At 41.3% G+C, this 13248-nt stretch overlaps 1 protein-coding gene across 1 annotated transcript in view; it reads left to right on the plus strand.

Moving 5' to 3' along the window:
• The window catches only part of CNTNAP2 (contactin associated protein like 2), a 2918762-nt gene that overhangs the window by 2834488 nt on the left and 71026 nt on the right, over positions 1-13248 (plus strand). The window contains exon 21 of the mRNA XM_029589581.1: positions 7723-7950. Within this exon, the coding sequence (XP_029445441.1) occupies positions 7723-7950 (228 nt within the window). The remainder of the gene's footprint in view (positions 1-7722; positions 7951-13248) is intronic.

A 13248-nucleotide genomic window follows, 5' to 3' on the forward strand; every position in this document is an offset into this window, starting at 1 on the left:
CCTCTTCTCTAGCTTCTCAGGCTATGTTGGCATCAGCACATTTTGAGGAGGAGCTGGATAAGAAAATCTAGGAGGCCCTAGATCATAAAATGCAGAGCATTGGTGCCCTGGTATTGACAGTATCGGTGTCCCTGCAAATGGATGCCCAGCCCATACCAAGTCCTTTCTAACATCTGATAGAATGGCCCTGCTGCTGGTTCCTGGAGGGGAATCAACATCGGTTACTGACTCACCAGTGATAACCGTCAGTTCATTGGGAGAGGAAGCTTCTCTGAGGTGCAGGAGTTCATCTGAATCTAGTTCCCAATAGACAAGTGCAGCTTACTCTGAGGCCTTGTCTGATAGCTAGGTGAAATTCAGATCCAGATTTACCAGTTGGGATCAGAATTGGAGTATTCCTGCGGTTACGGATATGCATCTGAGGATGTTTTGAATCAGTATGGGTTAACGGGTCTCCCCTTGGATCCCTCACCCCCACAGGAAAGGAAAAGGTCTCCTTCTAAAACTCTCTCCTTTGCCAACTTTGTTAAGAGGATGTTGGGGCGTCATTCCAGTTCTCCCATCTCTGCATCACTCCAGCAATCAGGTCTCTATGGTATAGTGGCCAGAAGAAACCACTCCTCAGTAAAAGGCAAATGACAGCCTACCTGGAGTTTGCCAAAAGGCATTTAAAGTACTCTCAGAGTGTGAGAAGCAAGATTCTTTGGTCTGATGACACCAAGATTGAACTTTTTGGCCTGAATGCCAAGCGTCATTTCTGAAGGAAACCAGGCACTCATCACTGCTCATTACCTAGAAAATACCATCCCTATGGTGAAGCATGGTGGTGGCAGCATCATGCTGTGGGAATGTTTTTCAACTGCAGAAACTGGGAGACTAGTCAGGATCGAGGGAAAGATGAACGGAGCAAAGTACAGAGAGAATCCTAATGAAAATCTGCTCTGGTCCTCAGACTGGAGCAACGATTACCTTCCAGTAGGCAATGCACGAGTGGCTTTTGGACAAATCTGTGAATGTCCTTGAGCAGGGCTGGTGCTTGCTTTTTTGCTGCCCTATGCGAAAAATTACTGTGCTTGCCCTCCTGCCCCGCCCCCCCCCCCCCCCCCGATTCATTCAGTGTCTGTCCCAGGCCTGTCAAATAAATTTTAACTTCCTCTTTCAATACACACACACACACATTCCAGAACTCACGGATAGGGAAGGTATTAGGTACCCTAGGCAAACTTTTCAGCTTTGTACACACGTGATTCCCCCCCATACACATACACATACACACACACACACATACATTCCCACACTCTTTACAGACACACACAATTAAATTATGCATTTATAACCAATTTTACATGAAAAGAAACATTCAAAAGTACAGCTTTTTGAGCGAAAAATAACACTTACAACATGCATATTACATTTACATGCACTGCTGTGGTGCCGACCAAAACCCCAGCAAAAAAGAAACATAAAGCATCTATCATATTAGTAAAATCATATTCATAAAAAGAATAAATATTTTGAACCAGTTAATAGAATATCCAAAATTTCCCAAACACCAATAAAATATTTCAAAACATCTGATGAATAAAAAATCCCAATAATTAAAAAATGTTCTATTCCCCGCAAAAAAAAAATTAAATATTTTGAAAGAGCAGAAACATCAAATTATACCCAATTATTAAAACAAAATTACTAAATTAAGAGATAAACTTCCAAACGCTGCCAACCAAGAAATCAAAATGCAAAAAAGAGATGTCAACCAACGGACATCATTCACTGAGATATCTGAAATGGAAGTGGAACAAATGCTAAAAAATGTAAACCCCGCCCCACACAAAATTGACGCAATACCAACTATTGAACTTAAGAAATCAGCTAACACAGTCACCCATACACTGACTAAAATCATAAACCTATCCCTTGAAGAAGGAACAATGCCAGATATACTGAAAGGAGCAATGATAAAACCAATCATTAAGAAAAAAAACAGTGATCCCCTTATCCTGAACAACTACAGGCCAGTATCAAATCTTCCCTTATTAGCTAAACTAATTGAGAAAACAGTACAGAAACAGCTAGCTGAACACCTAGATGACAATAACATACTGTATCCATCGCAACACGGATTTCGAAAACACTATAGCACTGAGACATTGCTCCTCTCTCTAACAGATAACATTCTAAGAGGCTTTGATAGCGGTAAACACTATATTGTAATAATGCTCGACCTATCGGCAGCCTTCGACACAGTTAACCACAAAATACTACTAAATAGACTAGAAGAAATCGGACTACAAGGCAAAACATTAAACTGGTTCAGCTCATATCTAAAAAACAGGTTTTTCCAAGTTCAGATCAATAACACATTATCAGAAAAAGTCAATCTCAAAACAGGGGTTCCGCAGGGATCAGCCCTGTCTGCGACCCTTTTTAACATATACATGCTGCCATTATGCCACTTACTTACATTCATTTTGGCTCTCTAATATTTGTGCATTAGCAGTAAGAGATTATACTTGTATGTTGTATCTCAAAAAGACATATTTTTTATTTTGTGGGTGTGTATGTGTGAGTGTGCTAGCTTAGTTTTTATTGTCTATACAGGTTTATATATGGGTGGTGTGTTTAAATAAATTTTGTATGTTTGATACATTCATTTTGGCTCTCTAATATTTGTGTAATTTTATGACAAGATTATAGAGAGTTGTATTCAAGTACCCTTTGTGTAATTACATATTATGCCACTTACTGGCAGGACTAGGAATTATACATTACATTTATGCTGACGATATCCAACTATTTCTACCTATAGATGACACAATAGAGAAAACATTAAATCTAGCTAACATGTACCTAAGCATTATAAAACAACTACTGACACAAATGGAACTTGTTATTAATATTGATAAAACAGAATTTCTACACCTAGAACGGAAAAATACTGAAATCAGCCAAACCTCAATAATCCTCAAAAACAACCAGAAAATTGAACTAGCTGGAAAAGTACGTAACCTTTGAATAATAATGGACCCTGAAATCAATCTAAAACATCACATATCACTAAAAGTAAAGGAAGGATACGCAAAACTCATGGTACTCAGAAAACTAAAACCACTACTAACTCAAAATGATTTCCGAACAATTCTACAGGCACTAATTTTCTCCAGCACGGATTACTGTAATGCCCTGCTGCTAGGACTACCAAATACTACGTTAAGACCACTTCAAATACTTCAGAACACAGCAGCTAGAATACTAACCGGAAAAAGGAGGAGGGACCACATAACCGAAACCCTAGCGGAACTACATTGGTTACCGATTGAACACAGAATTAAATACAAAACCCTATGTACCATCCATAAACTAATTCATGATGAGAAATCAGACTGGCTAAACACAGCATTACGGGTACACGTCCCACACAGAAATCTTCGATCAGCAAATAAAGCACTCCTAACCATCCCTTCAGTTAAAACAGCAAGACTAACCCAAGTGAGGGAAAGGGCCTTATCATTAGCAGGACCCACAATTTGGAACACAATGCCTCCAGAGATCAGATTACAAAGTGATCTCAAGGCATTTAAGAAAAGTTTAAAAACATGGCTTTTTAAACAGGCATTTTACAAGGAGACGGGAGAATAGAAATTATTCAGGAATAAGCAGATAAGCACCGACACACAGTACTTAGGACAATACAGTAGAATAGTCTATGAACCCCACATCACAACTAGCATATTGATAACACTATGTATGATAAATTTACCCGTAAAAGTACTTTCAGTACACTCGTTCATGACCCACTTCTCTAAAAATTATTTTGTCTAATGATATATTGTAACCGAACCTTTGACGGCACCTGTTAGAATGTACTATAGTACACTTTTACCTACATTAAATATGTGCCTACATGTAAACCGTTGCGATGGTATATAACTTAGCGACGGTATAGAAAAGATTTTAAATAAATAAATAAAAATCTCCTGCTCTCTCCATATCTGGTATCTTCCGATTTCCAGTCATCCTGAGATTGTTGTGGATTGGGTGAGGTAGGGCCGCACAAATGTTTTCTTCTCCGACACACACACAATAACACATTCATTTTCTCACACTCTCCTCTCTCTCACATACACAAACTTTCTCTTCCTCACAGATACATTTTGTGTGTGTATATGCCTGTGAGAGCCTATATGTGGCATATAGGTTCTCAAAGGCACACAAGCGCATAGGCTCTTGCACAATCACACACAGGCTTTCACTCACTCACACATACACACATGGCCTTCTATTGTCATCTGGCTGTGGTGAGATGAGCTCCACTATGACCCTGTGAGCCTCCTGTTGTCTTCGGGCCATGGTAGAATAAGCTCCACCACAGCTCATGTTCTCGCAACCTAGCTTGATGTTACCCAGGTAGAGAGTCCATCAAGCTGGTTGAGAGAATTTTGTACAAATCTCATTGTTGTGTGAGTTTCCTCACTCTGAAGGATATCAAATCTTCACAAGAGTATACTATTCTGTTCGTACGACTCACTCTGCATGTAAAAGTGGCCCTTAACCCCTACACTACTACCTAAACCTCGCCTCGAGTTACTAGGTGGGCCTCCTAAAGAGATATAAATAGCTTACTACTAGAAGGGCCTTGTGAATACAGTCACACTCTCTCTCTCTCTCTCTCTCTCTCTCTCTCTCTCTCTCTCTCTCTCTCTCTCTCTCTCTCTCTCTCTCTCTCTCTCTCTCAGCAATTTGATAAATCCAGTAATTAGATTGTAAGCCCTCTGGGGATAGGAAAATATCTATAGTACCCAAATAAAAAATGCATATTATCCATTTTAGATAAAGGTTGTAACAACAAATTAAGGGAAAGGGTCTGAATACTTTCCAAATGCACCGTATATATGGGCACACACAAAACTGCTCCGGTATTTTATAACTTGCATGTATACAATATACACGGATTATCAAATACGCATAAATATATCTGGGAACATTGGCACACATGTAAAAAATGCATAAATACATTTTTGGACTTATCTGGTTAAGAAGTGGCAAAGCTGCTATTTAGCCAGTTAAGTCTTAAAATGCTACTTCAGGCTTAGTTAGATAGCCAGATAAGTCTTCAAAGCATTACTTATCCAGCTAGATCAGATAGATAAGTAGGATTTTTTAGACTTATCTGGCTATCTGACTTATCTAGATAAGTAAAGACTTATCTGGCTAAATAGTGGCTTTGTTCCTACTTAGCTGGATTGAATTGGAATTTGTCCAGCTAAGAGTTGCTATTTAGCTAAATAACTCAGAACTTATCTGTCTAAATGCAACAAAGCTGCTACTTAGCAGGATAAGTGTGCATGCTTGTTATACCCATGCATTTTTACATCTAATTTTAAAGTGATACACGTTCAGATTTAACATGCATGTTTTAGACACATTTACCCCCCATAAGTGGACTTTTACCTACATTAAGTTGGGAGATTTTCTCACATGTGCAGCAATAAAATTACCAGTTTTACTAACTAGTCTACCAGATTGTCTAGTTTGCAGGTTGCTGAAACCTTCCTGGTTCTTCAGCCTGAAGCCCACCCCCCCCCCCCCCCAATTTCACCCAGATTTCCCACTCAGACACTATTTCAATTTTAAGACTTTTATGATCACTTATTCCAGATATTGAGCAGAAGTAAATATACTTGAGTAAGCTGCAAAATTAACGTGTGTAAATTGCTCATAAAATAGCAACTTGTGCAAATGTTTGCCCAGCCCCCGAAAACCCCTGGCCTGCCCATTTTTTTAATCACGCAAATTAACTGGCGGACCCTGATTTTAGGCATGTATCTTGAGGTTTCTAAAATAGCATATACCGTGTTTCTCTGAAAATAAGAGAGGGTCTTATATTATTTTTAGCTCCGGAAAAAAAGGTTGGGGCTTATTTTCAGGGGATGTCTTATTTGTTTTCCATGAACAACAATCACACATTTATTCTTGAACAAAAAACAGCCAGGAGCAGTATGAGCAGCAGAGATTGGTGAATGAGGACAAGGCTAAGCCCGCCTCCTCCTTCATTCACCAATCAGATTCAATTAGGACTGAAGCGAACGGTCACATGTCGCACATGCATGGTACTCTACTACGTGGAGAATCATGGCTGCTGCGTGCGGATTAGGCGCCGAGTCCAATGGTGAGTGGTGCTTGCTTAAGCTGTGAGAGATCAGCTAAGGAACCTCGGTAGGAAGCACCACCCACCGAGCGAGCCCAACGGCCAACCACAACACAGCTGTTACCGGCGGGAGGTGCAACCACGCATCCACTTGTGTATCAGAGCTTGTCATGCACAGGTGCACGCTGTCTAGCGCACCCCGCCGCAGTGCATAACAGGGGAGCAAGCAGGGCCCCACTGGCCAGTGGCGAAGCAAAGAGCTGATAACAGACACAGCCTCGTTGAAATTATAACTAGGGCTTATTTTTGGAGTAAGGCTTATATTTCAAGCCCACTCCAAAAATCCTGAAAACTCAAGCTAGGGCTTATTTTCAGGGAAACACGGTTCTCACATATATGCCATTTGTCATGCATAATTGCTCATTTTTACATGCACATCTTTTTAAAATTCACCTTTATATGTTTTATTTTGGGGTCTCCTGTTTCTTTTCTCCTCTTCTGGTTTGTGCTTCTGTTGCAGGTTTGAGCATATGAATATGAGAACTTATGTTAACTGCGGGGTGCTCCAGCCTGATGTTTTGGGGGGTTTCTCATAAAATGTTTGGTTCTTGGATCTTTTGAACTGTTCTACCAGTGCCACCTCTGCACATAGTGATTTAACTTTTCCCTTTATAGGCAGTTTCCAAGGAGGGCATTTCTTCTTCTGTTTTCTTTTGGTCTTGTGTGCTTGTTGATAACATTTTCTGGTTAATTTTCGCTGCACAGCATTGTATACAACTTACTTCTGCCATATCCATTGATGTTCCTTTTACATAGGTTATGGCCTGGTTGATTTTACTGATAATGCAATGTACTTTGGATGTCAGGTTTATCTGAGGAAATCTTTTCCTCTTCCGGACTCCATCACACCTCTCCATCTCCATACAGTCCAGGAACTTATCTATCAGTCCTTCCGTCTCCTGCTCTCTTACTCACTTTCCTTCTTGAGTCTGCTGCTTGTCTTGTCTTATATGGGCTCTTCTCCTGGGTTGCACTCTTATCGCTCATCATTCTGTCATCCTCCAGTTGCTCTGCTTGTTCTGGCATTTCTCTTCTGGTGCTTTTTTTTTTTTCTAGATCTCCTCTTTCTCTGTTTCTTTTGCCGCAGCATTGTTCAGTTGCAAGATGGTATCATTTAGATATTTCAGTAGCGAAAAAAAAAGAAAAAGGCAAGGGAAGAGAAAAGGCTTGGAGAAGTGATGAGGAGTGGTAGTGCCTAGTAAGAGATTTATTTCTTGTTGCACTTCTCTCTCTTCTGGAAAGAAAAGTGTACGTGTGGAGGAGTGGGAGAGCGGGGTAGGAGGGTCGGCAGTTGGAGACTTGGTTAATTACTGCTGATTTTATCACAATAACTTTTTAGAGCTCTTGAGCATGAGGGGACTTGAAGAATTGCTGGGTTGGATTGTACCGCAATGCAGAGAAGTCTAGCGGAGTGCCTGAAGTGGGTAATCGAGACGCACGTATTGAACAGCATAGCTTTTTTTCTTTTTATGCAGTTAATTGCTCTGCTGTTTTTCTCTCTTCCCCTCTCACAGAAACAGGAAAGATTGATCAGGAAATACATAAATACAATACACCAGGCTTCACTGGCTGCTTATCAAGAGTGCAGTTCAACCATCTCGCCCCTCTCAAGGCAGCCCTGAGGCCGAGCAACGCCTCTCAGGTTCACATTCAAGGAGAACTGGTGGAATCCAACTGCGGGGCCTCCCCACTGACCATCCCGCCAATGTCTAGTCCCACCGACCCCTGGGATCTGAAGTCAGGTAAGCCTGGCACATTGATGCCTCTTCCACAGCTTATAGTTTGTACTTTTGGACTGAAACGATGCAATTAGCACAAAAGTCAGGCCCTTACAATATTACAGGTAAGAAAATAAGTTCAAATAACTTATTATAATACCCCCCTGGTGAGCAGGTCTAGCGGATCATGTGGTCTTCTCTGCTTCTGCTCGCATTGAGGGCACCACGTGGCTGTGTTGCGATGACGAGCCCTGCTGCACAAGCAGGATAACTGCACAGCAGCAACGCCCCCCCCCCCCCCAAAAAAAAAATACCCCTTCAGGAAGCGAGGCGTGATACGTGGGTGTGCCGGTGAGGCAGAAAGAGTGCATCCCACACCAGAGGCGCTCAGCGCTGGTGGGGAGGCCAGGTTCCGCCAGCAAAATGAGCAGTGGGTCTGCTCCAAAGAAGAGCCGCTGATGGGACAGCCAGGTCCCGCCAGCAAAAGAAAAGAGTTAGGCCCAGCCTGGAGAAGAGCCACTGATGGGAAGGCCAGGCCCCGCCAGCGAAAGAAGACCCAGGAAAGGAGGGCACCATGACCAGATGAGAGAGAAAGTAAGGAAGCGAGGTAAAGGGAGTGAATGAGAGGGTTGAGAGAATGTTGAAGAGTGGATTGAACAAGGAAGGGAAAAGAAGGCAGAAGGTATGGAATATGAATCCTAAATGAAGGGAGGGGAGTGATTGAAAGGGAAGGTGGGAAGGGAGTGAATGTGAGGGAGGGAATATGAGGGGTGAGTGGAGGGAGAAAACATACTCAAAGGTTTTGAAATAGGCCACAGCTACCTTCTAATCCTACTTGACCTTTCTGCAGCCTTTGATACAGTAAACCACTCCATCTTAATTGACCGTCTTTCCGAAATTGGAGCTAAAGAAACAACCCTACAATGGTTCGCCACTTACCTATCACAAAGATCCTACCAAGTGCTACTCAATGATTCCCTCTCAAAGAAAATCAATCTAAACACTGGAGTTCCCCAGGGATCCACTCTGTCAGCGACGCTCTTTAACATCTATCTGCTTCCATTATGCCACTTCCTATCAAATCTCAATCTGACACACTTCATCTATGCTGATGATATTCAAATATTAATCCCAATAAAAAAATCACTAGAATAAACATACAAATTAACAACAACTTACCTAAACAACATAAAGGAAATACTAACCAACTTAAAACTCATCCTCAACTTCGACAAGACTGAAATTATTTTATTAGACAGAAAGAACAACTCTCCTCAAATACCACCACTCAATCTAATGAACCAAAATTCAGTCATATCTCCAATCAATCATGCCCGAAACCTCAGAGTAATAATTGACAGAGAACTCTCTTTTAAAAACCATATCACAAAAAAAATCAGACAGATATCATAAACTACTTACTCTCCGTCATTTAAAATCTTTTCTCTCCAATAATGACTTCAGATCAGTCCTTCAATTACTAATTTTCTCCAACATAGATTACTGTAACTCACTCCTTTTCAACTTACCTCTAAACACTATTCGCCCACTACAGATCCTACAGAACGCAGCTGCAAGAATCCTCACTGAATCCAAAAAACACGACCACATCACTCCGATACTGATTTCACTACACTGGCTTCCAATAAGATTCAGGATTTGAATACAAAGTACTATCCATCCTTCATAAAATTGTATATAAAAGACAAGAAAATTGGCTAAGCTCAACTATAAAACTATATACCCCAATAGAAACCTCAGATCAGCAAACAAGGGACTTCTAAAAACACCACCTATGCGTTCCAATCAACTCACCTCAACCCAAAAGAGAGCAATATCTCTAGGTAGCCCAAAACTCTGGAACTCCCTCCCAACTGAACTCAGAACTCAAGAAAACCTAAAAACCTTCAAAAAAGATCTAAAAACATGGTTGTTCAACAAAGCATACCAACTCACCCAATGAACAACACAACAACTTCACCCTCCACTTCAGCCTGAAGATTAAATGAATAAATGAACTTATCACAACTATGGACTATAACTAAGAAGTTAAACGTAAACAGATCTCTAAATAACTAACATTTGATACACCTATGTTTACCAACAGTTTGAATCTTTTTTGAAACCCTGCTTATCCCCATTAACATTGTAACCTTCATATTTGTTGTAAACCGTTATGATAGATTTATAATTATGAATCTGAATGACGGTATATAAAACCCGATAAATAAATAAAGAAAGAAAATCCGTGCGCCAGCGGGGCTTTCTCCTCCCCCCAGCAGAAAGACAACCTAGGAAGAGGAAGAACATTAGATGAGTGGAAGGAGGAGGAAAGGGAAAGAGGGTGCGGGTGAGAAGTCAGAATTAGACCTGGCGTTACTGGGGGCACACAGCACCAGTGATAGAAGAGAGGGAAAGGCCTGGTGGGGCCATCACAGCCAAAGTAAGGGAGGAGAGAGAGAGAGAGAGGGCTCATAGCCAAAGATAAATCCCATCCAGCTAGTAGTGGAAGGAAGGAAGGAAGGTGAGAGAGAGACCCTGGTGTGAGTGTGTGTATGAGTGAGACAGCATATGTGTGGGTGTGTGTATAAGAGAGAATGGAGTGCATGAGAGAGTGCCATATTTGTGAGTAGGAGAGAGTGATGATAGGGATGGCTCGGTGCCATCTTAAAAAATGGCACGGGCCATCCATTGCTCCTACCATGTGACAGGGGCCGGCCAATGGCACCAATAGCCCCTGTCACATGGTAAGGGCAAAGAGCCACCGGCACCATTTTGTTTACTGGCAGCTGACGGCCCGAGAGCGGGAGATCGCTCCCGGGACCCCCACTGGACCACCAGGGACTTTAGGCACATTTTATGGGGGGTTGGGAGGGTGGGGGATTGTAAATGATTAGATCTAAAGGGTCGGGGTGGGGGGGGGGAGGTTCGGCTCTGCACAGTCGGAAAAAAAACTGTCCAGACCACGGGAAACAAAATTTCCCACGGGTCCATGATACCGGAACCGATTCCGTCATCCGATTCACATCTCTAGGTGATAGTGCTTGAGGGAGAGCATGTATGTGAGTAGGAGGGAGTGCATAAGAGAGACAGCATGCGTGTGATTAGGAGAGGGAGGAGGTGCTTGAGAGAACATGCATGTGAGTTGGAGAGGGAGGGAGGGAGGGAATGCAAGAGAGCATGCATGTAAGAGTGAGAGGAAAGGAGCGTGTGTGAGAGAGAGCATATCCACATTAGAGTATGTGCTTATGAGAGAGAGGAGATAGTTTGTGGGTCTCTCTCTCTCCCCCCCCCCTCCGCCCCCCCGCCAAATCCATGACAATCTCAGGATGAATGGAAACCAAAAGTTCCCAGGTATGGAGAGTGAGGAATATATTTAATCTTTATTAGTTTTAATTATTGGGTGTTATTTGATGGGTCTGCAATTTTGAAATATTTTCTTGGTGTTTAGGAAATTTTTAAAAATGTTTATTAGATGTTCTGTTTATCACCTGTTTTAAAAATATTTATTCTTTTTATTAATATGATTTTACTGTTATGATTGTTTTATATTTCTTGATTTTATTGGTTAATGTTTTGTGAGGAATGGTAATGTTTCAGTTTTTCCATTGTTGTACTACATACAATGTCTGTCTTGTTGCAGTTTCCTTTTCAGGTTTTTTCTGCAGGTTTCTCTTTATGCTTCTTCTTCTCTTATTAGTCTGTATTTGGTGAAGATCTGTCTGCGTTCTGCATGTGACTGAGGAAAACTATTCTGCTAATGTGTAGGGATTTATAGCAGATTGGCTTGTTCCGTTTCCTAATAGCAGGTGTATTGGTGTTTTAGGGCCTGGTGTAATATTTGAGGTATTGCCTTTTTCATAAGAAGGCAACACTGTTAGTGTTTGAAGTCTGACAATTAGCGCTGTTTTGGTATAGGAGGTTTAATATATTGTAATTCAATTTACTTATGGCTGTCTAAGGGTCAAGCCCACACCTAAAATGTATTACAGTAGGCCTAATACCATATGAATTCCAAGTGTCTTTTTTGAAGCATTTTTTTGGCTGATACCTAAGTAGTACATGTAAATATATACACGTTTTTGTAAGTGATGTTTTTCCTCAGAAGACTGTACTTTCGTGTCCTTTTTCATGTAAGCTCTGTTATTAATGCATAATTTTTAATTGTGTGTGGGAAGGGCTGGAGGAGAGGGAACAAGGCTGTAAGGATCACCTAGGGCACCACACACATATCCCCCATCATTCACCCATCTCCCACTTCCCCGATGCACAGATGCTGGGAAAACATGGGAGATAGATAGTAGGGTTCCTGAGAGTGTGGCTGGGTCGCCAGATTCCTGGAAATATTATAACTGACACTATCTGCCACTCCTCTGGGAATGTAGAGGGTTGAGGGAACCGGCCTTACAATTTTGTTCCATGCCTGGCCTCAGGTCTTGCCTAATTGTAGAACTGCGCAATTCGCAGGTTTGGAGCGTGGGACTGGGAAATGTCTTTTAAGCTTATTAATTTTAAAGTATGTGTGTGCATATATATGTAAATTATATTGTGTGTGAAATTGGGTACCCATGGGCCAGTATGGAGAAACATCCCCCAGGCCAATATTTTCCCACAGTCTGCCCCAGGAAAAAATTAAGAACAACATAACTCCCAAACTGGGTCAGACAGAAGTCTGTCCAGCCTGGCATGCTGTGACAAGTGGCAAGCAGGAGGTATTTGGTCATCAAGTGTCTTGTTTAGTATGAAAGTTGGCAGCCATGGTGCACCAGTTCTCTCTGTGTTCAGCTTTCCTCTTTGTTTCACCCATGTTTCTAGAATTTGAGCATTTTTTAAAATGTCATCACCTCAGACTGCTCTCTGTTTTCTTCTCTCTTTTGCCCCCTCATGTTTTCCAATACTAATTTAGCAAAGCCGCTAACAGAAGTTTGAACTCATTAGGGATGAATTGGGGCTCGGGTGGCAGGAAGATCTTCTATTAGGAGGTTTTGGGAGTATGGAGGAGAGTGGTTTATGCACTGCACTGGGCTTGGAGTTGTTTAGAGTTGGAAGTATTTAGATTTAAGTAATTTCTAGATATGATTTTTTTGTGTTTATTAAGTATAATTGTAAGATGAATCTGGAGTAATCTCCAGTAAGAGTAGGGAATAAAATCTAACTGCAGGTCAGGGATTTTATTATTGTATTTTATATATTTATTATATTTTGAATTTAAGAATTTTTTTTTATGAAATGTATTTTGTGACTGTATATTATGGATTGTAGGGGGAAATATTCAGCCACTGACCATCTTACAAAATTAGCTGGATTAATTTATCTGGCTAA

Source organism: Rhinatrema bivittatum, chromosome 2 (genome assembly GCF_901001135.1).
Source record: "Rhinatrema bivittatum chromosome 2, aRhiBiv1.1, whole genome shotgun sequence".
In the NCBI taxonomy this organism is placed as follows: Eukaryota; Metazoa; Chordata; class Amphibia; order Gymnophiona; family Rhinatrematidae; genus Rhinatrema; species Rhinatrema bivittatum.